The sequence below is a fragment of the Lepidochelys olivacea genome (assembly GCF_965140295.1).
Source record: "Lepidochelys olivacea isolate rLepOli2 genome assembly, chromosome: 6".
Lineage (NCBI taxonomy): Eukaryota > Metazoa > Chordata > Testudines > Cheloniidae > Lepidochelys > Lepidochelys olivacea.
Window position 1 is genome coordinate 18,195,957 of NC_140416.1, and position 26,871 is coordinate 18,222,827.

A 26,871-nucleotide genomic window follows, 5' to 3' on the forward strand; every position below is an offset into this window, starting at 1 on the left:
CTTTGCAAAAATGATTGCTTCGTGCAGAAAGAGGCATTGTTAGATGCTCGATCTGTGTGTTTGCAAAGTCTGCAGCCCCTTAAATTCAGCTGCATTTCCAGTCTCCAGCTGCTTCCCTTTATGTGCTTACTGGGTACAGGTCTGTATTGTTGCTGAGGTCTGCTTGTGGCTCTACGGTTAAGCTTGCAATTTTCAGTTTAAAGTCACCTTAGTGACCACACCTAATTGTTGTTGTTGATTTGTATTGTGGCAGTGCCTACCAGACCCAGTCGTTGACCAGGACCCCATTGTGCTAGGCTCTGTATCAACACAAGACAAAAAGACAGTCCCTGCCCCAAAGGCCTTAAAGTCTAAGCAACTGTTCTAATAATCAATATGCAAACCCTGATAGCCAGGATTTACCTAAGTGACTAGTGATTTTGGCTTCCTAACTTGTGACACCATAAAGGGGCCTGATTTTCAGAGGGCAAGCGTTTGGCATTAAAAAAACCAGCTAAAGGAGAGCTCCTCTGGCTGTGAGATAGTAGTAGACTGTGTAGTGACTGACACCAGCCTCTAGAGGGAGACAGTCTCACTTCCTAAGCCAGTGTATTGCATATAGTCAGTGGGTCCTGCATACTGGATTGAAGACTGTTGGTAAGACATTAGGATCTCTGGTGCATAAGGCTGGTCAAAAAACAAGGAATGAAACATCAACATTTTTTTCAAAAATCTTGTCCCATTTTTATGTTCAAATTCAAAGTTTTGCCTAAATTTCAAAACTCAGAAAATTTTGACAAGCTTAACAGATGTCAACAAAACAAGGGGGGAGGGGAGGGGGAATTATGAACATTTCATCAAAAGTCATTCCCCATTATTTTTAATCTAAGTTCAAAAATGTTCCCTGAAATTTGACAAATTTTGATTGGCTCCTTCTCGCCACAGGAGATTTTGTAAGTGGGTGAACCCAGGACAGTCATAGCTTTTGAAGATTTAATGTCAGATGGAACAAGTAGATCTTGTCTGACCTCCTGTATTGCACATGCCATAGAATGTCATGCAGTTACTCCTGTTCAGAGCCAAGTTACTTCTGTTTGACTAAGGCAGATGTTGCAGAAAGGCATCTGGTCTTTGTCTGAAGGAATCAAGAGATGGAGAATGCACCACTTCTTTGGGTAGTTTGTTCCAGTGGTGAATCACTCTCACTGTTAATTTTGTGCCTTCTGTCTAATTTAAATTTGTCATGATTTAGCAGGGTTGTAAAAGTTGAAAGACCTGTTCAGAGTACATTGAAAACCCTGCAGTTCCATTGCGGGATGAGTCAGATGTTCTTGAAACAGCAAAGAGTCCATGCATTTTATTTTCAAAGAGGTAGCAAGGAGCTGGCAACCCTAACAAAGACTAGCCTGAAATGCACTGTCCTGCTTATTGTAGATTTGCATGGAAAGGAACTGTAGGCAGATTGCAAAACGGGAGCAATTTTACGGATGATATTTTCCCAAAGAGATGATGTTGGATTTCTCTAGCTAAATGTATCAGATAGAAGACATAGGCTTGACCTTAAGAGCGCTCCATCCTCTTTTCATTGTTCTATATGATTAAGCTAACACAATCCTTTTGCCCAGATGTAAGAATACCATTCACCATCCCACTTAAGGCATCTGCACAGTTTTATTGAAAATTGGGAGGGGGAAGGAGGGTCTCCCTTTTTTTCTTTCTTCTCGCTGTCTCCCAACATTCAATACCTTAAATGCAATGAATAAATAACGAGATAAATAAGGAGTTCTCTGTTTTCCTGTAAACTCTGACAGACCTCTCTCTTTGCATTCTTGCTGCTCCTTCAAACTGGCTCGTGATCAAATCCTCCATTACTTGTCTCAAGTGAGCCTGCCAGGCCTACTTTCTTTTATTGGACCAACTTCTGTTGGTGAAAGAGACAAGCTGTCAGGCTTACACAGAGCCCTTCTTCAGGTCTGGGAACGACAGGGCTACAACTACCCTGCACACGCCTTCTTTCAGCACTTTGGCATGTTGTCAGATGCCAACTTCTTGGCAGCGACTTGGCCATTCTGGTGTCATGACACCAGACTTCCTCTGAGCAGCCAACAGCAGATCTAATTTCTCAGGCAGGACAGGAGAGGTCTCTCAGGGTGTGTTGGAGCTGCAGAGCTGCATATACATCTGTGTTCTCAGGACACACCTGGAGTGAGTTGTGGTAGAAGACTCAGTCTTCAGGGCTGTCAAGCCAGTTCCCCTCACACCCTGCATTGTCCGTTCCATTTTCTCTGGGCATGCTCCCTCAGTTAACCTTGGTTTCTTTTTTTGGCTTCTCCAAGCTGACTGACGAATAGGCAATTGGTGTCTTTTTGGGGGAGGATAGAGGGAGAGGATTTCTGTCAAGTGCCTTGACATCTTCAGCTGAGGTCAGATAGCCTGGCATCCTTCACCAGCCATTTTAAAAAATAAAGATTTTGGACACACACAGAAACGGAAGGAAGTGAATGGAGTTTTTCCAGGATGCCAGCCTGAATGTGGAATGAGTAAAACAAGCCCCCATCGTTAAATAACCTGGGCGGGTGTAGCATTTAGCAGGTGTCTGATTCCTGCAATTTACTGAAAATTACAACCATGCACACTGCTCATTTTTCAACCCACAATCAGTCATCTCCCATCCTTCGGCATTGCTGGCTTCACACTCCGCGGCTGCCTCTGAGGCCCCCAGCCGTGTTCTATTTAAAAACACACCACAGATGGGGAGTTCATTTAAAATGCAGCTTTTCCGAGGAGAACTCTTCCATTAGGAGGGGACTTGGCTGGCAACAGCCCTGTTTAACTTCCTCCTCCTTCATTCCTGCCCCGGGGAGCCTGCTTTTCAATATGCTGTCTGCCACTGCTGCTCTGTTGGCATCATTGTCTTTGAAAAGCTTTGGTGCCAGCAGAAGCTGTGTTCCTGAGACCACCCCTCCCTTCCCAACCCCATGCTTTGATCCTGAGCTGCTTCTGTCAGAAAGTACATGACCCACGGCTTTGTTGGGGCAGAGTCAACCAGTCAAACGTACTCCTCCAGGTGCCCATGATTTATGAGCATCTTCTCCATGCTGCCTGTTCTCCAGCAGCTTCCCCACGTTATTGTGGTAGCACAGGGACATCAATCTCCATTGTGATCCCCGTCCCTGGGATGCCATCTGCTTGCGATGGATGTTTGCTGACTGGCCCTGCTGTTCTTGACACCTCCTTTGGCCTCACATAAGAGTTTTATGCCCATATTGCTAATTGTAAGGATTCTGCTTTCTATCTCTCCTAGAAACTAGGCTTTCCCCTTTCCTAGTGTACTCGAGGCAACCTGGAGTTTTGCCTGGGAATGATATTGATGAGCACGACTGAACCTTTAGTTAGGAAAACCATTCAGGCATGCAAAGACATAATGGTGCTAAAAAAACAACCCACCCACACTGGAAAAGGACTATCTGTTTCAGTGGTCAAGTTAAATGTCAGCACCATTTCTCCACCAATGTCACACCACCAGTCGAGAACTACCAAGCCCGGTTGTCATTAGGACCCAGCAGAAGCCTAGTGGGTGAAGAAGAATCAGCTGGCTCTTCTGCTGCTGAAGTTGCCCTGCCCAATCACAAAACAGTTCTTCTGCCTAGACTTGCCAGGGCAGAAGAAGCAACCATGCAACTGGGGCTGGTTGAAAATTTTCCATCAAAACTTTATCAAGGAAATATTTGGTTCATGATAAGCTGAAATTGTTCATAAAGTATCTCTTTCCATGAAAAACTTTTTGTTTTTCTCATAAAAAATTTTCTGCCAAAACCTGAAGGTTTTCGGCCAAAATCTGAAACATTTTGGCCAAAAATGGTAGTTGTAATGCCTCATTGGAGTTGTAGTTTGCGCGACCCATTCTCTTATATAGATGGGATCCACAGCTGGGCTATGTCTCCTGCTATGAGCCATGCCCAGGGATTCCATGACTCGCAGCTTCCCTCACTGAAAGGGGAGACTGGAGTGCATTATATGAGATATAGTCTAGCTGGGGGCCCTAGCCCATAGAGGAGAATGGGGACATAAGGAGCAAACTATAACTCCCATTTCCAATGGAAAACTTTGTTTTTTGCCAAAATCTTTTAGTTTCGAGTTTTTGCTGAAAACTCAAATTTTCCCAGGGAGAATGTTGATGAAAATTTTTTTTTTCATTGAAAATTTCAATGAGGGAAAAAAATTGGACCAGCTCTATTTGCAATGCTGATAGCTGAGGGCCGGGCAGGGAATCCACACCCTGCAAGCACCAGCCCCCTTCTCTACCCCAGACCACCTGCATAATGCTTCTCTATAGTGGGGAGTGGAGAGCACATTATCAATGGCTTCTCCATGCATTTGATGGGCCTCTGAGTCCCGGCTCCTCCACTGACTTGATTTAGCCAATGCCCCTTCCCAGTTCAGTGCTCCCATGTGGGTTTGTGAATCTTTAGCCCTAATTCTTTCCTATTTATCTTCACCATAGAAATGGAGAGAGCCCCTAATGGGAGCAGTGCCATATCCATCCAAGCACATGCTCCCCCTGGGAGAGAAGGGGTTTGCATAATCTCCAGCGCATGGGTCCATGAGAGGAAGCATCAGATGGTGGTCACAGCACAATGCTTACTGTAAGGAGATGTGGGATCCAGTCCTGACTTGCTGTGTGAGGTTGAGCAATCCATTTTAACTGTATTGTGCCTCAGTGTGTCCATCTGTAAAACAGAGGAAATAATTTGTCCCTCACAGGAGTGTTGTGAAGCTTAGCAGAACAGACACTGGTAACTGACCAGCTTTGAGATCCACTGATGTGAGGTGCTAATGCAGTGCGGGTTAGCTCAGTCCTCCCCTTATGATGGGATGTGCCTAGTAAAGCAATAGCTCATTGTATATAGTTATTTCTCTGTCTTGTAAACTCTTTGGAGCAAGACCAGTCTTCTCTTCTGTGTTTATACAGTGTCTAGCATAATGGGGGCCCCAATCCTCGCTTGAAGCCTTTATGTGTTACTGTCATACAGTTCGGCTTATCCTGGACCGCTTTGCCTATGGGATCAAAATGCTTTGGTTTCACAATCAGCCTAAAAAAGACAGAGGTCGTGTACCAGCCAACACCAAGCCACCAGAATCATGAGCACCATGATCCCATCATCACAGCCGGCAACACACCCCTCAACACCATCAGGAAATTCTGCTACCTGCGTAGCCTACTTTCCAGCGCCGCCATGTTGGAGGATGAGATCATTCAGTGCCTGGCAAAGGCCATCCTCACCCACAGCAGCTCTGGAGGGAGCATGGAGTCTGCCTCAGAACCAAGATACATATCTACCTGTTGTGCTCACCTCACTCCTCTACATGGACATGGACGCTCTACCGATGCCACATCAAACAGCTGGAGAGCTTCCACCTTCTCCGCCTAAGGTCCATCTGCAACATCAAGTGGCAGGACAGGATCCCCAACACTGAAGTCCTGGAGAGGTGCCAAATCCCTAGCATAGAGAGCATGCTCATCAGGCTCAACTTTACTGGGAGACATGCGGTCCACATGGAGGTGTCCCGCATACTGAAAGCACTGCGCTGCAGCCAGCTGAGCATGGGAACCCGCTCTAAGGGTCGACCCATCCTCAGATATAAAAAGACACCTTAAAGGCCAACCTCAGTGCATGCAAGATAGGTATTAAAACCAGGGAATTTGTTGCACTGCATAGACTCAGATGGAGAGGTCGGTGCCATGAGGCCATGTCCACTTTCGAGGAGTGGCATGTGAGGTCTCAGCAAGAGAATAGAGCACATTGTAAGGTCAATAATTCAAACCCTCCTGCCAACAGCAACTACACTTACAAGACATGCAACCGCACTTGCAAATCAAGGATTGGATTCGTATCTCATGTGTGAAGCCATAAAAATAAATAAACCCAAAACTCAAGCCAATACTAGTTGAACATTCATTTGTCGAAGCAACATGAGAATCCATTCATCCAATACAAATATTTAATAATAATAATTAATAATTAATAATCATGCCACAACATCATGGAACCCTGCATTGCTGGTTATAAACGTAGCAGGCTAGACCTCTATATATCTACACTCTCTCAACATACTCTACTTCCACATTGTCTAATTTAGAGAATCTGAAATTAGAGAATCTGGAACCATTGGGGGGGGATAAAAGTTGGTGTTGTTTTTTTTTTTAAAAAAGCTGATTTTTTATTTAAATTATATACAGGTTGATTTTTTAGAAAACCCTATTTAAAATTAAATTTGAAATTGACAACCTACGTTAAGGCCTACATTGATAACAATCTATTAAAATCATTTAAAGAAAAAATAATATTAAGCAGTACATATTTGCTGCCAAGTTTTAAAGAAAGTCACCCCACTGAACTGGTGGAAGTCACTGGCTAAGCACCTGGAGCCAGCGATTGTTGAAGTGCTAAACCAGCTTTTGACAGCAGGAACCCCTTCTGTAGGTACAGAGAGAATATTTTCTTCATTTCAGTTTATTTGACAGTTCAGTACAATGACTCATTCACTCAAAGTAAGAACTCAATTGGGAGCTGAAAAAGTAGGAAAACATGTTTTCCTCTTCCAGTCTATGATTAAAAACTAGCATATGGGATAGAGTCACAAAGGGATTTAGGGGCCTAACTGCCACTTTTGTGGACAAATAATTTTAAAGTCATTGGAGCAGGGGGACTGGATCCTGGTTCCATCCACCTCCAAAGTAAGTGCTCTACCCACCTGGCTACAAAGTTGTTCTCATACATGCATTGCTCTCTCTCTCCCTCTCTCGCTCCCCCTCCCCCCCCAAATGATTCTTTCATTATTTATTCACAGTGAAACAGCTTCAACAGGAGAGACTGAGGGTGCTCCATGTCAGAATATCCCAAAGAGCCCAGTGGTTAAAGCACTTACCTGAGAGCTGGGAGAGATCCCCTGTTCAAATCCTCCCTCCCCCTCAGCTGGAGCGGGGTCTTGAACCAGCAGTCTCCCACATCCCAGATGAGTACCCTAACCACTGGGCATTATGACGGAGGTTTCCCCACCCTGAGCTTCCTGCTAAAACAGTGTAGGTCCCTAACTCCAAGTGAGGGTTTGCACCTGAGGGATTGTCTACACTAAAAAGTTGTCAATTTAAGTCAATGAATAGCCACCGCAGTAACGAAAGTGGTGGTTCACGTCTACACTTGCTCCTTCTGTCAGTAGTGCATGTCCTCACCAGGAGCACTTCCACCGACTGAAGCGGGGCATTTTGGAGCACGGACAGCCTCAGCCCCACATGGGGCTCACAGCCTGCACACACCCTCCCCCCGCCCAGCACTGACAGCTCAAGAGAACCTCTCTCATTGGTGCAGGTAGTGTCTACACTGAAGCTGATTAAAATCAGTGATTTAAATCACTTTGATTTAAATGTATCCATCCTGGAACCCACCTCCCTTTATTTTTTGTCCCCTAGTGCCTTAGCTGAAATTCATCCCTGTGCAGAGGCTAGCAGAAGACATATGCACCACTTATGCCCTTCTTAAGATTTATGTTGAAGGCACAGGTCTTGTGCTGGCCCAGTGCACAGAAGTAAATTTCATCCTATTTGACAATGTTGACATTTAAGAGTCTGTTACACTTTTTGCACTCCCAGCTGTTTCCCTTAGGCAGGGGTAGTCAATTACTTTTTGTCAAGGTCCAAATTTCTTGGTCAAGATATAGTCAAGATCCAGACTCCAGAGAAAATAATAAAAATAAAATAACAATAATAATAATTCAATAAAAAGATTTCAAGGGCTGTTCAAAAGTGTCTGTTTGTCTGGATTTGGCCCACAGTCTGCCTATTGACTACCCTAGCCCTTAGGAGTCTGTAATGATGAATCTACCAGGTAAGGTCTCTGTGCTCCTGCTCTAATCATTAATGATGTCAAAGATAGGACGTGATATTGATGGGCGTATAGAGCCTTCTCACAATGAGGTTACTGATTCGAATTGAGCACAGGTGGGAAGAGACTGAAAGTTATCTGTTGGCTGTTTGGTGGCCTAAGGGGAATGAATTGTGATAATTTCAATCCTGCTCTTGTGGACAGACATCCACATCACACTAATCACAATCATATACATTGTGGATCTTTAGTCTCCTTCCCCACTTGAACCTAAACTAGTCTTCTCCTTACTCAGGAAGACGCCTGTGTCTTTTGGGCCTTCAGGGTTTCATTACGTGGTAAATTGATTTTCTGGGTGGGTTTGTGTCTGTCTGTATGGGCTTGGGGTCAAATCCTCAGCTGGTGGAACTCAATAAAGTTCTATTGCGTTCAGTAGAACTGTGCTGATTTCCACTGGCTTGAAGTTCTAACCTCAGCCACGTGAACAAGGAAGAAAAATGGATGGTTTCAACGAGGGGAGACCTGCCCTGGCACACACACAGACATCCTGGCCTCTGTGTCCCTAGGACACACTCTGACCTCCTGAAATGTGATAATGGAGAAAAGGGGAGTATAGATAGGCCCCGAACAAGCCTATCATTGGGGGGGAAGGGGGGTAATCCCTTTAAGATAGTAGGGCATGGCCTTGACTAGCCAGCCTCCTGTGGGTGAGAAAAATGGCCAAGCAGCAGCTCAGGTGAAAGGAGAGTTGCAGGGAATAGCCTGCAGGAGACCCTGGATTGGGGAAAGGGCCTTGCCATGCGTGTTAAAGGAAAGGCCTGGCTCAGGATATCTGCTGTGTAGGGAGCGCCAGAGACCTTAGGAGAGACCAGGCCTGGTTTCCCTGTTTTGGCTGATAATGATGTGTCTGTTTTTTGAACCACACACATATCCCTGGTAAATGGGGAGGAAATATTGTTACTGGTGGAAGCTTCATTGATACAGCTGGCTGGGGAGTTGGCCTGCTGCCTCACACAAGAATGGGGAAACTGAGGTAGCGGTACGGTCTGATTCCAGGCTTGGGGAGACTCTGCTGTACAGTACATGTCGCCATCAACAGTAGCAGATCAGGTATGAACATTGCTCCTGTTAAGAGAAACAGCGACATGTGCCCTCACCAGCCCTGAGCCATCCTGCCAGGTCACAGCCTAATGGAAACTTAAATCCTTTTGCAAGAGGTGTATCAAAGCAGAAAGGTGTGTTCAAAACCTCTGCCCGCTTCAGGACACTTCCCCTGTGAGCTTGTAAACATGCAATATCATCACTTAAACTTCCTGATCCCCTCAAACTGTCCCAGTACAGAACATTCCTCGGCTTCCTTGAAGAAAAAAACACAACAGATGACAGGGCCCCAGATTCCATCATTCAAATAGGGACCATTCTGAGTCCCTGTGGGGGACAGTCCTTAGGACAAAGGTCAGCATCTAGTAGTTTGGACATTGGAATACTAATAGCTTGTCATTATTTTAGGGCAGCCACTGTAAATGTCAAAGGAATTCAGCCTGTTACTGAGCGGAAGAAAGTTCTTTCATATTTTAAGACAAGAAGACAAATGCTTCTTCCTCTGGAGAGCCTCTTAACGCATGTTGAGCACCAGATATTGAAGAGGGTCAGATGGTTGTCATCTTTTTATATATAACTCACAGAAGCATGACAAGGTTATGCATTTCACTGTTGTTGCTATTATGTCCTTGTATTGTAGAAGTGCCTAGAGGCCCCATGGGGCTAGGTGCTGTATGCACACAGAATGAACAGCTGGTTCCTGCCCCACAGTACCTACAGTTGAAGGGCCAGCTTATGAACCCATTAGTCATCTTGGTGAGCAGTCACTCACACAACAGTCCCATTAAAGTCAATGGAACTACTTATGTAACGTCTGGCCAATGGGAAGCACAAGCAAGCCCTAAGTGTTTGTCAAGAGACAACAGGTGCATAAAACAAACAGACAGGAGGGAAGGGGAAGGACACATTAACAAGGTGTTGACTGATCAATGTAATAAACTGGTCAGAGCACATCAGCTACCTATTCATTGTAAATGGCTTTGTAGACATCACAAAAGAGGTAAATTTTAAGGCTTACATTAGCCATGTGCAGCTCAAACGTTAGGGAAGACAGGACTGTTCTTATTCAAAGTCAGTTGATGGAAGAAGTGTGTACCCAGTGCAGTAGGGTAATTACTTTGCATTTACACAATGTCTTTCATCCACGGAGATTGAAGCACTTTCTAAGGGTAGGTAAAGAATAGGATGGATGGGTGGATGAAGAACACTCACATAGCTTCCCCATCCATCCTATACTCAAAAAGAGTAAATACCAACCAAGATTATGACAGAACTTTGGTGTGGATTTTCATTCAGCAGCTCCTAAATACACAGTAACAATCATCATCATCATCATCATCAAAGATACCTTCAGACAAGATTTAAAAATGATACATTTAGTCTCCTCAGGATTGAAATGCTTTAATCTAACTAAAGTCATTGGGCTCACAATAGGGGTAGTGGGTTAAAGGTACAGTAATAGCTTACGGCAGACCAGAGGTCAGAGTAGATCTAACAGTCCCTTCTGGCCGGAAAGGTTACGAAACAAGTCAAGTTTCATTACTGGAACATCTGAGCAGCCAGTAGCCCAGCATTCAACAGAAATAACCCCATCTTTGAAACCCCCCGTGATCAGAAAGTGTCAAGGCCTGGACAACTTGATGAAAGAGAATTTCAGAATCTCTCACCTTAAAACACTGACTGTTGATGGATTTAATGTGGAGGATAACTGCATAATTTCGCTTTTTCATGCTACGCACTTTGCAGTGTTTCTTTTAACAAGAATTTCTGTTCCACCAGTCTCACATCCAGCAACATAAATATTTAATACAGAATCTGTGAGCAGCATTAAGCAGCCATTATTTAACATACATACATCCCACCGCTGCCTCAAAAAACTGCCACTAATGTGTTTTTCTTCTCCCTCTCATGTAGAATTCTCACATGCCATCATTCCCCTAGATGTCACTAGTCTGAACTATGGGATGGCCATCATTCAGACCTGGACCAGTGACAGATTCAGGTTCTGAGCCAAGGTCCATGGAAGTGGACCTCAATGGAAAAGGCTCCCACTGATTTCAAAGGACTGTGGATTGAGCCCTTCAAGTCCAATATCTCCTGAACCATCATGGCTAGAAATAGCAGCTGTGAGATACCAGGCTTTAAAATCCGGATTTACAGAGAATCTCTATCAAACTCGAACCATATTTTTGGTGATCATTGCTCTCTCCCTCCAACGCCTGCCTAGTTGGCCTCATGGTCCTATGTTGCCTGGCTGCAGAAGCAGAAAAATATGAAAAACTTGAACCAGTTGAAAATGCTGCATTCCACAGGAGGTGTCAGATTTTTTTTGGTAAAATCTGAGGGACATACAGCCAGCCAGCCAGCCAGAGGCACTATGGCCCTCTAGGCTCCCAGAGTCATGGGATTATGTCAGAATCTCAGCTTGCTTTTTTTTTTTTTTTTAAACATGACTGTCAAGGTTCCTTCCCCACTCTGAACTCTAGGGTACAGATGTGGGGACCTGCCTGAAAGACCCCCTAAGCTTATTCTTACCAGCTTAGGTGAAAAACTTCCCCAAGGTACAAACTTTGCCTTGTCCTTGAATAGTATGCTGCCACCACCAAGCATTTTAAACAAAGAACAGGGAAAGAGACCACTTGGAGATGTCTTCCCCCAAAATATCCCCCCAAGCCCTTACACCCCCTTTCCTGGGGAAGGCTTGATAATAATCCTCACCAATTGGTAGAGGTGAACACAGACCCAAACCCTTGGATCTTAAGAACAATGAAAAATCAATCAGGTTCTTAAAAGAAGAATTTTAATTAAAAAAAAGGTAAAAGAATCACCTCTGTAAAATCAGGATAGTCAATACCTTACAGGGTAATCAGATTGTCCCTCTAGGCAAAACCTTAAGTTACAAAAAGACACAAAAACAGGAATATACATTCCCTCCCTCCAGCACAGCTTATTTTACCAGCCATTAAACAAAAGAAAATCTAATGCATTTTCTAGCTAGATTACTTACTAACTTAAGAGGAGTTGGAAGGCTTGCATTTCTGATCTGTTCCCGGCAAAAGTATCACACAGACAGACAGAACCATTTGTCCCCCCTCCCCTCCAGATTTGAAAGTATCTTGTCCCCTCATTGGTCATTTTGGGTCAGGTACCAGTGAGGATACCTTAGCTTCTTAACCCTTTACAGGTGAAAGGGTTTTGCCTCTGACCAGGAGGGATTTTATAGCACTGTATACAGAAAGGTGGTTACCCTTCCCTTTATATTTATGACATGACTGTGAAGAAAAGCTTGAAAAGTGATTCACGTGTAACTGGTGCAGTGACATCTGCCTGAGTCTGCTGACAGCCCAAACCAATAGCTCTGAAAAGCGCAAACTGTCCCATGCATCTCAGTGGCGCATCTGGGGCCCTAGCAAACACCATTCTCACAGAGGAGGATGCTGGAGGAGAGAGCAGCAGGCCTAGCCCACTCACTAAAGCAGAACTGGTGGGGTGAGTTCTGGAGAGCCTCTTTGACCATCAGTGCCACTTTCTAAGAGAAAGGAGATCCCTACTGCTGCTGAGGGGAAACCAGGCCCCATTCCATTGCCCCTGCCTCTCTGGCAGGGGAGAGCCCCCTCCCACCACTGCAAAGGGCCGGGGCACACACAGGGATGGAGCCAGGGGGTTCCTCATGTCATGGAGCATCTAGGGCCACCTGCATATGCAATACGCATGATGGCACAGTGGGAGGCTGAGGTTGTCTTGTTCAGGGTGGCTTCTCTTGAGGTTTAGCCACTCCTGCATAATGCGGTTCTTTCAGACTCCTGCCAAGAGAACCTGTAGACCACGCCACAGTGTAGAGAATTCCCTGATTATAAAGGGCCTGATCCTCAGCTGATGTAAATAGGTTCAGCTCCCTTCATTTCAATGGCGCTAAACCCCAAGTCCCCAGCAATACACAGAAAAGTACAGCTAATCCAAGTAACAACATAATAACAATAAAAAATAACAGCAGTGTCGAAGTAAAACGCTGGCATGATATTTTGTCTGCGTGGTTAAAAAGTGTAATGAGTCCTAATTTTATGGGAACTGGAGCTATATAAATACCTTAGGATAGATGTCAAGTATCAGGGGGTGGGCATGTTAGTCTGTATCCACAAAAACAACAAGGAGTTTTTTACCCACCAAAGCTTATGCCTAAATAAATGTTAGTCTTCAAGGTGCCACCGGACTCCTTGTTGTTTTTTTAGGACAGATGGAAGGCTAGGAAAAAAGGCAATTTAGGTAGAAATTAGCAGTAGGTTAATTCTCAGGCCACTTTTCTACATACAGCTCCCTTTGGCTGCAGGAGGAGCGTTGCCCCGGAGTAGGATTGAGACAATATAAATGGATTTTCACTAAATCGAATGAGTGACCAGCGTTTCGTTGTGTGTGTGAATGTGGTGGGTAACCCCGGCCCCAAGTCTCCTCGCACTAACCCCGTTACTGCCTAAGGAGATGTCGGGATAGCATGCCGTAGAGCAGGGATTATGATCTCGGAAAGAGCCGGAGCTTTGTTACAGGCACCGTTGGGGACACTTGTCGGGAGGGGGAGACTCCCTCGCCGCGGAGCTGCTGCCCCCCGAGGCACCTCTGGCTCCCCCATGGGGAAAGGGACGAGTCCCGGGTCGTGGCACAGGGCGGGGGGGGGGGGGGAGGCTCCTGGCACTGACACCGGGGAGGTCGCCGCGAGTTGGCTGCAGGAGAAGCGGGATGTACTGTGGGATGAGGCTGTACAACGCCCCCTCTCCTCCCGAGGGCTCGTCCGCCCATCCGCCCACGTGGCTGGGGGCCACCCCCCGCTGCTCCCGCCGGAGCTGCCGCCCCAGCCCTTTCCATAAGCCAGCAGCGCTCCGCGGCTCCCGGAGCGGGTCCCTCCGCGGCTCCCGGGGGGCGCTGGCTGGGGTCGCGGGGTGCCGCGCCCAAGCGAGGACGGGCGCCAGGGGCGGGCCCAGCCCTGCCCGGCTGGGAGCCGGCGGCCGCGCCCCACCCCCGGGATCAGCGGCCGGGGCGGGACCCGCCTTCGCGGCTCACTCCGGTGCAGCCGGGGCCGCTGCCTGCAGCCAGCGAGCGAGCGAGCAGGCGGGAAAAGTTGCGTCCGCGGGGCAGGGACTTCTCCGGGCGCGGGGAAGCTGGGCCGGGCTGCCGCTGCCTCCTTAGCCCGAGGGTCGGCGGAAGGAGCCGGGCTCATTTGCCGGCTCGCTCCCACCGCCAGCGGGATGGGCCGGGGGGGCAGCCCCGGCGCGGAGCCCCGCCCAGCCAGCAGCCGGGCGCCGTGAGCCCCGCACGCAGCACCGCAGGGTTGGGGGGGGAAGCCCATGAGCCGCCCCCGGCCGGAGCTGCCCCTCGGCCCCGGCGGGGTGCCCCGGGACGGGCGGGCCGTCATGCCGGGCAGCGGGGAGCTGGGCAACGCCACCGCGCCCCGGGGAGCGGCGCCCGGCTACAACTTCGCCGCCTTGGTCTTCGGCGTCTCGCTCATCGTCTGCGTCGTGGGCGGGAACCTGCTGGTCTGCCTGAGCGTCTGCTCCGAGCGCGCCCTCCAGACCGCCACCAACTACTTCATCGTCAGCCTGGCCGTGGCCGACCTGCTGCTGGCCCTGCTCGTCCTGCCCCTCTACGTCTACTCCGAGGTGAGTCGGACCCTGCCTCCTCCAGCAGGCGGCCCGGAGCCCCGGGCACCCCGGCGGGTGCCCCCTGGGTGCTTCCCAGCCGCCTTGAGCCCCGCTGGGTACCTGGGGTTGTCACTGCTGCGTCCCCCTCTGCCAGACGGCGCCTGGCAGCTCTTCTGACTCAGCTCTGCGGCTTGAGCCGCAGCCACACGGCCAAAGGACAGGGCTTGGACCCCAGTCACGGTGGGAATGCGGCTCTGAGCCCCCCAGAAGCTAGGGCCTGAGTGCTTGCTGCCCCCTGTCAGATTGATTTGTGGGGGGGGACGGACGGAGGGGTTTGGTCTCAAACCTGAGTCCGAACCCAGGCCTGGTGTGCAGTGTAGACGTAGCCTCTGGGGCTAGTTCCCCCAGGCTGGGGCGAGGGATTGTTTTACCCCTAGGGTTGTGTTTGTTTCTTTAGGGGCCTGTCAAACGGGTTCCAAATCAAAAGTAAAAGGCAGTTTCCTAAGCTTCTTTCAAGATATGTCCACTCTGCCCAGCTGAAATGCAAGGTCAGGCCCATGGATGCGAAACATCTCAGCAATTGGAGTGAGGATCCGGCTCTAGATATTTGGATGGACGGTTATTATGCTGGTGGCACGAGTGGTGGCCAGTTTTGTGGAACATCTGCCATCCGGGTCTGTAGGAGAAATCTTCTAGTGGTAACCCAGCCAAAAATACTTTGTGAGAGTAACTTTTCTGCTCTGCGTGGGGCTGGGGAGCGAGAGGTAGCAAATGTGGAACAGATTGAATGTCAGGCCTGTGTTAATTAGAAACTCTGATACAGCATATGCCTGATCCTATTACGTTATCTCAGCAGAACTGTTATGATCAAAAAGAGCACTTATTTTCCAAAGCTTAGTTGTAGCGTATGCAAGAGGGAGAAGCTATAGAGCTGGGATGCTTTTGCCTTGCAGGTGTGAATAGAAATAGTTATCCTGCAGTAAAGCTCATCAAAGTCAATGGAAAGACTCCCACGGCCCATAAAAGACAATGCTTGGGCACTCAAGCTAGTGTTTGGATGTGCCCAAATCGTTTGAGAGGCAGCAGTTTTTTACTCCAAAGGTGCACGTTGGGGGGGGGGGGGGCAGACCAGAGAGAATTCCTGGAATTTAGTTGGGGATTGGTCCTGAGCAGGGGGTTGGACTAGATGACCTCCTGAGGTCCCTTCCAATCCTGATATTCTATGATTGTAAGGCCCAGCAGGGCTTGGAGACATTAGTAAAGCCAGGAAGGCCAGGTTAAAGTGATCAAGCAGCAGTGTCCTCCCCCTAATTGTCTGAAATCCCTGAGGACACAGCACACGGAGTGAGAACACTTTTGTGCTCACGCATGCACACACAGACATGAGTGAGAGACACAGAGGCTTTACTGAGGGATTATAGGATTAGCATGGGGCTGGAGGAGAAGGGTTAAAGTGCAGGTTAAGAGAGCTGGACAGGGTTGGGGCAGACATTGAGGGTGTTGGGGAAACTGGAGGTTGTAGGCAAGGAGATCAGCTCTGAGGAGAGACTGCCATCCAGCACCTGACCATATTGGGTCTGTTGTATATCATCAGGAAAATCAGGGAAAGGAGGCAGCAGGCTAGGGAGGGCAAGGTTTGGGGTGCCCTTACCTTCCTTGCAGCGTCCATGGACTGCTGAGCACTTTCCGTGATCTTCCTGAGGCAAGGGTCGTACAGAAGCGTAAGCTCAGCTGTAAAGCCATCCAGCACCTGTGAGCCCTCGTGACACTCGCCTAGAAGAGCCCCATGCTCTGCTTCCCAGTCAGTCTCACTACAGGCCAGATTGTTATCTAGGTATCTAGGCATTGCTGCACTCATTGTTGCAATGCCTAACTGATTTAGGAGCCTACATCTAATCTTCAAAAGGAATTTAGGCACTTAGGAGCCTAAATTCTGATGACAGCTGATAACTGATTTAGGAGTCTAAATCCTATGTGTTGTAATGCTGAGTACAGCAATGACTAAATACCTTTAAAAATCTGTGTCTAAGTGACTTAGCCTTTTAAGTACCATTTCAAAACTGATTTAGGTGCTTAAGTTCCATTGACTTTCAATGAGATTTAGGTTCCTAAGTGCTTAAATCACTTTTGAAAATGGGACTTTGTTGTCTAGGTTAGATCTTGCAATGCTGATTGGACCAACTCCTAAATACATCTGAAAATTTGGGCGTGTAGCACTCCACCATCTCGTCTCAGGGTCTTTGCAAAGGACCATTAGAGATACTGCTTGCACCTACGTTTGTCACTTGTGTGTGTAACCCTTCTGCCAGGCCAAGTTGATAGCAGCAAGGGTCGGGTTCAGTACACAGGGGTTCCCTCTCATCAAAGCAAATGCAAAAGTGGCTTGAGCCCCCACCCAGTGACCTGGGAAAATCTTACACACCCCCTAGGCGCCTCAAAGAGGCAATACTTCCCCTCTCGCAAGCACAGAGTCTCGGTGTAGTAGAGAATCTTTAGTAACATGAGGTAAACGACATCAGCATTAAATTGGGGAAACACCACAACTAGCGTTCATTAACCAAACCATGAGCAAAGACCCACCCCAGAGTCCCAGAACCCAAACGTCTCTTGAGTCCAGCAATCCACAAATCACCTAAAGTCCAAAAAGTCCAGCCCCAGAGTTCAAAAGTTCATCTGCATAGTGTTACTCCCCAGTCTGGCTAAAATGTGCCTGTGTGTGGGAGAAAGAGGTAAGGGGCACCTTACGTGTCCTGAAGCTGACTGCCCCACAGGGCTCTGCTCTGCTACGCTGTTTCACGAACGGCTCTGCTCCACCACGACCGGCTCCGCTCTGCACAGCTCGCCGTCTCATGAACACACCGCTGTCTCACGAACGGCTCCACTCTACCATGACCGGCTCTGCTCTGCACAGCTCACCGTCTCACGAACGGCTCCGCTCTGCACAGCTCACCTCGCTGTCTCACGAACACTCCGCCAGCCTATCCACAAACAGCACCGCTGCACTCTAGATCTTCCGGCACCCCACTACTTGACACAGTGCTCAGTGATTTCAGCTTATAGTAGTGGGAGCCTTAGTGCTGGTGCACTATAAGGCCAAAGTGAATGCAGCACAGTACCTGTAGCAAGACTCTTAATAGACCCAAAATTAGCTCTGACATTCCACGGTGGAGAGAGACAGAGGTGCAATTGGTGCTTCAGGCCCTCACAAAGGGGCCCACACCACCAATACCTGTCTCAAGTCTCTCTCAATTCACAGAGTTTTGGAACCCATGTCCTTTGCCTAGCGAGTGCTACTCAGTTGATGGTGAGTCCCTCCATCATAACAAAAGGCCAAGTACAGTTCCAAGCACAGTTCCCATAATCAGGGTAATAACAATTTATTCTTCCCGCCCCAATAACAGAGACACTGGGGATCCCACAACAGCCAAAGTGACCATTTGGGCAGTTATGGCCTCATTCTAGGCGGGGTGGGTGTGCCTATGCAAATGAGATCAGCCCCTGAAGTTCTTTTCCACAACTTGCCACACCTCACCACCAGATGTCAGGGTGGAGCCCATCCTGACTCTGCTTACATGTGTGCAAGTGCATAGATGACTTCCTAATGACTATAACCCACAGGGTTGCATGAGCACAAGTTCCTCTGTGGACTGGCAGTGCCCAGCACCAAATACAGCAAGAATTGTATGCCGTAGAGAGCTTCCCCTCTGTACTGGGCATTGTAGATGGCACAATGAAGTGCAATATGTGCGTTTGGGGTGGGAGGGTGGGCGCAGAAGGACAACTGACACAATGCAGCCTCTGGGAAATACACCTATTCCTTGAATAGCATGGCTGTATGTGATGCCAACCAGGTGTTGACAGCTTGGATGGTTGAATACCCAGGATCATGCCTTTACTTGTATGTTCTGCCATTGCCTCCTCTGTTCACTCGATTTACAGCCTGAACCCCGAGCTTCATGTTGGTGAAGAGGGTCTGTGAGCACCTACCAGTTCATTTTCAGGGGGCATGCGTGTCACTTCTGTAATCATGGTCTCAATTTCTGAAGCTGGGATTTCTCTTGTTCCCTCATCCTCCCTGCCATCTTCCCGATCACCTGGCCAGCTCCAAATGCTGTGCACTGAGCCCCCACCAATGTTGTCTGAAAATAGCTTGGCTCTTACACTGTAGATCTAGGCCTCATTAGCATGTACAATGTGCTAGTGTACATATGTCTGTGAATCTAGAAGGCATTTCCATTCAGTCCTGAGTACCTGGGGAATTTCCTTGAGTTGGATGCACTTGAAAATCCCATAAGTGCTGGATACTCAGACAACCTGGGTGCAGCCAAATACCAGTTTTGAAAATCCCCAAGCTGCCCAACTCCCATGTTAGCCCCTTGATGGGGATCCCAGTAACTATTTCTGTTTCCATAAGCTTTTGAAAACGTTGATGCTTCAGAGGTGCTGAAATCCACAAATCAGTATCACCATTGAAAATCAGGCTGGAGTTTGTCAGAAGTGTCCCTTAATGCCTCGTGCTGCATTCCTACAGCATTTGAAAGCAGCATGGGAAAACTGTTCGTTTTCATATTACTTTTAAAAATCAGTAACCACCCTTTTCCTATCCCACACATCCAGTCTAATTTCAGAGGCTTTTCTAGCAATTCAGGTGCTGGGGCAAACACCAGACTGTTCCAGCCTGCTACAGGTGTCTCATTGCTGAAGTATGTTACACACTCATCCCAAAAAGTCACTTAACATCTAGATATAGGGAGAACAGCAGCAATACTGAAAGAGCATAGCATCGTAGAACAGCAAGGCTTTTAAAATCCCTTTGGCTGGGATGGAAGTACTTGGACAGCTGGGGCACACAGTAGTGGGAGCAGGTTTTCCAAGAAAAACTTCACCCACATTCTGTTTTGAAAGTTTACTTTGTTGTCTGAAAAAAGAAAAGGAGTACTTGTGGCACCTTAGAGACTAACCAATTTATTTGAGCATGAGCTTTCGTGAGCTACAGCTCACTTCATTGGATGCATACCATGGAAACTGCGGCAGACATTATATACACACAGAGATCATGAAACAATACCTCCTCCCACCCCACTGTCCTGCTGGTAATAGCTTATCTAAAGTGATCATCAAGTTGGGCCATTTCCAGCACAAATCCAGGTTTTCTCACCCTCCACCCCCCCACACACAAACTCACTCTCCTGCTGGTAATAGCCCATCCAAAGTGACAACTCTCTTCACAATGTGCATGATAATCAAGGTGGGCCATTTCCTGCACAAATCCAGGTTCTCTCACCCCCCTCCAAAAACCACACTTTAGATAAGCTATTACCAGCAGGACAGTGGGGTGGGAGGAGGTATTGTTTCATGATCTCTGTGTGTATATAATGTCTGCTGCAGTTTCCACGGTATGCATCCGATGAAGTGAGCTGTAGCTCACGAAAGCTCATGCTCAAATAAATTGGTTAGTCTCTAAGGTGCCACAAGTACTCCTTTTCTTTTTGCGAATACAGACTAACACGGCTGTTACTCTGAAACCCATTTGTTGTCTGAGTGCTCAAAAGGGGCTTTTGAAAAGTCCCCACTACTACTTGTTCAAGAGTTGACCCCAAGTCTTCTGCCTCCCAGTCCCCTGCTCTAAATTAGTGATCATGCTGTCTCTCATTCAGAATATGACCTTGTCTACATGCAAGTTTGCACCAGTTTAAAAAGACAACTTTCATTAAGCTGGGTCAATTTAATAGGGCTAGTCTATATTATATTATCACAGCCAGACATCAGTGCATCTAGAGGTTTGTTTCTGATTATATCTTGCTGGGATACAGTCTACATGGGGGAGAGTGTGAGAATGAATATGGGGTGCTTCATTTTCAGTGCTTGATTTTTTTTTTTTTTCTCTGTTTCAGTCCAGGTCAATTCAAACTGCCCCACTAAAGTGGGCCAAGTTATGCTTAGTTATATGCTGGAGTAAATCATGGCAGTAACCCATTGAAATCAATGGTGTTACTCCTGGATTTACACCAGTGTAACAGTTCAAGTTTGGGCTGAGTAGGTTTTGTGTAGTGAGGAGAACATTGGATCTAAGAATCCCAAACTTTGGAGTGGAGATCAAAAATTGGATCTGAATCTTTCAGCTCAGATACATCACTTGCCATAGAAACTAATTCCCTCATGGTCTTTCTTTGTCTCACATGTCACTTAGGGAAGGAAAGGTGAGCAGACACTGCTGCAGGTCAGAGAGGTGAGTGCGGATTCCCCCCTCAACAGGACAGGCCTGAGCAGCTTGCGATTTCTTGTTGAAATGCAGGAATCTCTTATTACAGATTTTTAGAGGCATTAGTGGTTCTATGGATAATGTGATTGAGGTTTACAGAGCTGACTAAAAGATTTAGACACAATTGGGGGTGAAATCATGGTTCCACTAAGTCAATGGGAGTTTTGCCATTGTCTTCAGTGGGTTTCACCTGTGACTCCTGTAATGCTTGCTTTCTCCCACCTTTTTGTCAGTGATATATTCAAAGCAGGAGTTGTCATGCGATGTGCCTGTTTAGTGCCTAGCACAATGAAGCCCTGAACTCAGCTGAGGCGTCTGGCTGTTACTACAACAACAACAACAACAACAACAATAATAATAAATCAAAAGAGCTAGTTGAGGTTGTTGACGTGGGCTGTGTTTCTGTATCTCAAACACAACTTTCTTTATTACTGCTAAAACTCTAGTCCTCAAGAGAGGATTAAGGATGTTGCACTTTTTTGACTGAGCAAAGTTAGGCCCTATACTCAACATGATGGCCTTTCTCTGTTTGTCTTTAACACAATAACTTTGGAAAACCACACCTGATCAATTCCAAAATTTCAGGGAATGCTCTAGGCATTCCTGCGCAGAATCCTGTTGATTTTGATGAGAACTGGAAAAGCCATTTTCACTTATTTTTTAGCAGGACTGCACTGGGGTATGGCCAGGCTTGGCAGCATAATTGCACCAGTTGTTTTGATGACCCTGTCACGGAGTGTGTGGGAGTCAGTGCCCTGCACCCCTCTTCCTGGGATTCACCGTGACTCTCAGCCAGGCAGTAAAATGGAAGGTTTATTGGACAATAGGAACACAGTCTAAAACAGAAAGCTTGTAGGTACAACCAGGACCCCTCAGTCAAGTCCTTCTGGGGGGCAGGGATCTTAGACCCCAGCCTTGGGGTTCCCTACATTCCACCACCCAGCACAAAACTGAAACCAAAAGCCCGTCCAGCAGGCTCTCTCCTCCAGCCTTTGTCCAGTTTCCCGGGCAAAGGTGTCACCTGGCCCCACCCCTTTCCTGGCTCAGGTTACAGGCTCATCCCCTACTATCCCATCCCCAATGCAGACAGTCCCAGTAAAACTAGACGACATTCCCCGGACAATTCGCCCCTCTCCATACTGCGTCACAGACCCCACCGGCCATTGCCATGGGAACCATATCATGAAGCATTTCTAGTAGAAATCACAGGGATGAGGTCATGTGGGTGTGGCCTTGGGCAGAGTCCCAGGAGAAACAAGGCAGGGCATCCCCAAGTCTTAGCCTGTTGGCTTGGTGAGGTGGAGGATGCAGCTGGCTTTTGGATTTGTTGAGACCCAGCTGCTCCAGAGGGAGCAGCGTCAGTGTGTGCAGCTTGGGGAGACCATTCCATGGGTAAGAGCCTGCCCAGGGGATTGTGGGAGTGGCTGGGCCAGTTGCAGCTATGTGACTGAGCGAACTCAGGAAGAGAGAGGGCACCAGCTGTCCGTCCTTCCCTTTTAATCTGGGGGTGGGTAGAAAGCTACTTTGGAAGGGGGAGAAAAAGGAGAGAGACATATCTGGCATGGGGTAGGTGTTGAATGGGGAACCCTAGTAGGGGGGAGCAGAAAATGGGGGGGATGACATATGGAGCCCCTGACATAAGGCAGGGTGTGTATACTACTTAGCGTATGCGCAACGTGCCTCAGGTGGCATGTGACCAGGGTTCATCACTGTGTTTGATCTGCTGATTGGATCATTAGCTTCCTTGGCACAGGCGGAGTACTGATGGGAATGCTGATCCATGACCCCGGGGTGGGTGGGTGGGTGGATGTGTGTGTGTGTGTGTGTGTGTGTAAAAAGAATGGAAAATACTACTTTTAAATTGTGAGTTTAAAGTAAGTCCCTTCATAGGTGTATTTCATCATTACTTGAATTTTACACTTTGCTATCTATATCATACCACAAACAAAATTGATATCTTTTAAGACTAAGTGACAATCCAAATGCCATTGATGTGAAACTCCTCCTTAGTGAGCTACCAATGAGTGCCGTGCAATTGCCCATGCTATGGAAACTACACGATATTGGAACTCGGAGTCTGCGAGGTGACCAAAAGCATCATGCTAAAATAAAATAAAGGATTATCTTAGACAACTTCACAATCAAATTGAGGTTTAGTTGAGCATTCTTTAAAATTGCTAGAGGTTATACATAGATTCTATGCATAGACTGTTTTTGTTTTTCAGAAAACCTGAAAAGCCATTTGCACCTAAAGTTGGCTAACCCATAGAGCTCAGCCTACAGAAGCAATGAAGTGTGCAGCCTTCTGCGTTAGGCTGAATTTAAAAAAAAAAATTAACAATACCTAGGTCTACAGTTACAGTTAAGCTGTTTCTCAGAACAAGTTTAGGGAAAATAACCTTGTTCTGAGAAATAGCTTAACCATTTTAACAGAAACTATAATATATATATAATATAAAATCAGCTCAAATAGTTTTGTCTAGCAGAGTTAGAAACACTGAAAAATGGGGTCTTATAATGTTAAGAGTGTCTAGCTTTCATACCTGTGCTGTTTATAATAACTAAGAAAAGAAAAGATTGATGTAATGGTGGTGAGCTGTAAAGGTTTTATGGCCAGGAGTTTGGGATGACTGTATTATTCATGGTTGGCGAAATGTGTTGTTTTTTGAGTAATGCTGAGAGGCCATGTGACACAGAGGCCCATTGGTGGTTCACTATTCTGTGTCAGTAACTCTTGTGAGGCCTGACATACTCACTACACCTAACACACTGTTGTCATGATATTTACCCAAAAAGTGGCATGTAATATATCGTTGGAAAACTACAAACTCACTGATTATTAATATTCTTGCATGATGTATGTATGGGAAACCCATAAAGGACTTTATAGATATATGCTGGAAATACATGACTTTAAAACCGTGCACATCAGGGGGAGTTGATAAATAGGTTTCTCCAGACAAAAGATACATGATTTCAAAGATTTACCGAACTATTAAAAAAAGGGGTAGGGATGAGAACTCCATAGCTGTCCATCACTTGGGGGACTCAAGTGGCCAGAGCTCTTGAAATCACAGAATGTTGTGTCCTTCAGCCAAGGAGGTTGATGTCTCTAAGAACTGAGTTTAGGTGAGAAACCAGCTTAGGCAAAGATTTTAACTTGCTGAAATTAAGTTTTAGTCTTAGAAGTATATTTTTACTTTTGTTTTCTTGTAACCCTTTCTATCTTTATTCCTTAAGAACATAAGAACAGCCATACTGGGTCAGACCAAAGGTCCATCTAGCCCAGTATCCTGTCTTCCAACAGTGGCCAATGCCAGGTGCCCCAGAGGTAACGAACAGAACAGGTAATCATCAAGTGATCCATTCCCTGTAGCCCATTCCCAGCTTCTGGCAAAGAGAGGCTAGGGACACCATCCCTGCCCATCCTGGCTAATAGCCATTGATGGACCTATCCTCCACAAATTTATCTAGTTCTTTTTTGAACTGTATTATAGACTTGGCCTTCTCAACATCCTCTGGCAAGGAGTTCCACAGGTTGACTGTGTGTTGTGTGAAGAAATACTTCCTTTAGTTTGTTTTTAAACGTTCTGCCTATTAATTTCATTTGGTGTGACCCCCTAGTTCTTGTGTTATGAAAGGGAGTAATAACACTTCCTTATTTACTTTCTCCACACCAGTCATGATTTTTTAGACTGCTGTCCTATTCCCCCCTTAGTCATCTCTTTTCCAAGCTGAAAAGTCCCATTCTTATTAATCTCTCCTCACCACGGAAGCTGTTCCATACCCCTAATCATTTTTGTTGTTCTTTTCTGAATCTTTTCCAATACATCTTTTTTGAGATGGGGCAACCAAATGTGCAGTATTCAAGATGCGGGCATACCATGGATTTATATAGAGGCAATATGATTTTTTCTGTCTTATTATCTATCCCTTTCTTAATGGTTCCCAACATTCTGTTAGCTTTTTTGACTGCCGCTGCACATTAAGGGGATGTTTTCAGAGAACTATCCACAATGACTCCAAGATCTCTTTCTTGAGTGATAACAGCTAATTTAGACCCCATCATTTTATATGTGTAGTTGGGATTATGTTTTCCAATGTGCATTACTTTGCATTTATCAACATTGAATTTCATCTGCCATTTTGTTGCCCAGGCAGCCAGTTTTGTGAGATCCCTTTGTAGCTCTTTGCAGTCTGCTTTGGACTTAACTATCTTGAGTAGTTCTGTCTTATACTTGGTATCACTTAAGCCTATGGCTTTTTGTTTAATAAACTTATTTTCCTTCTATTATAAAACAATATAGTGTTGTGTTTGGTCCAACTCCAGTTAAAGTAATGAGCTGCAGTGGATTGTCTCTTTAAAGGAGCAATGAAGAAGGTTCTTTCTGTGAGTGTTCCAGGAGAGGGCTGCACACTAGAAGGCAGATGATTTGAGGGAGGCTGAGAACTGGGAGGGTATTGGGGTCACCCTGTAAAAAGTAACTGGGCAGTGGAAGCCAGGGTGTGACCTGCATGCTTGTAAAGCTGGCTGTTGGTGTCAGGGCTGTGAGCCACAGTAGCATAGCATGTAAGGCAGTGGTCACCAACCGGTAGATCACTGAGACTAAGATCCACTGTCAGAGGCTCCACCATCGACCAGTCGATCATAGGGTTGCCAACCCTCCTGCAGCCAAACTGGGAGATCGGCCACTAACAGTCCAGTGATGCATCAGGACTAAGGCAAGCCCTGGCCCTGCGCCACTCCCGGAAGTGGCTGGCATGTCCAGCAGTGGCTCCTGGGAGGGGAAGGTCTCCGCGCACTGCCTTTGCCTGCAGGCACTGGCCCCCGCAGCTCCCATTGGCAGAGGGGCCAATTGGACCCAGATCCCATAGGCTCAGTCCAGTCCCTTAACCACACAACCATCGTCCTCCTTGTAAGAGTTCTGCAGGTTGTTGTAAAGCTCTGCCAATAAAACCGTCATTGCACCACTTGTATCTGTCTCACGTTGTTTCAGAAAAGAATTAGTTTAAACATTGGAGAGGGGGAGAGGGGGGTTGTTTTTAAGCTATTTCAATCCCCACCCCACATACTCTACTTTTCTTGTTGGATTTACCTGCCTTTGCAGTATGAGTCAACTCTTGAGAGCTTTACAAGAGAGAACAACACTCTGTAACTAACTGAGTGGAGAAGCTTCTAGAGTAAGTTTTCTATAAATCCTAATGTTGTGACATAAGGTTTGATATCCTGCAACTGACCAGGGCTAGAAGCCTTATCTTGATGGACAGGAGCGGGAAATGCCAGCTCCCCAGTGGGACAAAGCATCCATTTCTCACCATAGTGGCTCATGAGATAGCAGATCTTAGATTATTGCCTGTCCGTCTGACACCTCAGACCAGTAAACTTAGGGGTGGAAGGGGCTCATTTCTATGTCAGGTTAATTCTGTCAGGCAGAGGTGGATTAGCGGGCAGAGTGCTGGAGAACTGTCAGAGGTGTGCAGGACAAATGTAGTTGATCATATGTATATCACTATCTAATACATGGAAACTGTATGTTACACATGTGTACTGTACATGCATACATCTTGCACATGTGTACACACCCCCGGGACTTACCTGCTCTGGGGGGTTTGTGGCAAAATATGGTCTTGAACACGCTTCAGTGAACACATTTTTAAACCCCACTTAGCTCCTGGTGTAAGCAAAGGAAGAGATATTTAAAAGCAAGTTAGCCGGTCATGGTCAACCTATGAGGGACCGTTTTATACATGGAAGTGGTTGCTTTGCCTTTCAAATGACTTTCCTTGCAAGTGTGCCTAGGGCCCAAAACCTGCCGTCCCCACCCAGATCCATTTCCCATGGCTTCACCAGGAGCTGCACCTCAGTAAAGGCTGGGGGGTGAGATCCTGGGGAAGGAACCACACAGTGTCCTTGTCTTGCTGGTGTGACAACCTCCAAGCAGCTGACTGGAAGGAAGGCCATGGGGAGAGTGTGGAGTGTCCCCAGGGATCCCAAAGATACTTCAGATGGAGCCAC

At 46.8% G+C, this 26,871-nt stretch overlaps 1 protein-coding gene across 1 annotated transcript in view; it reads left to right on the forward strand.

The window, feature by feature from the left end:
* Positions 1-13,777: 13,777 nt before the first annotated feature.
* DRD4 (dopamine receptor D4) overlaps positions 13,778-26,871 on the forward strand; it is a 32,393-nt gene continuing 19,299 nt past the window's right edge. The window contains exon 1 of the mRNA XM_084630014.1: positions 13,778-14,611. Within this exon, the coding sequence (XP_084486140.1) occupies positions 14,300-14,611 (312 nt within the window). The 5' untranslated portion in view covers positions 13,778-14,299. The remainder of the gene's footprint in view (positions 14,612-26,871) is intronic.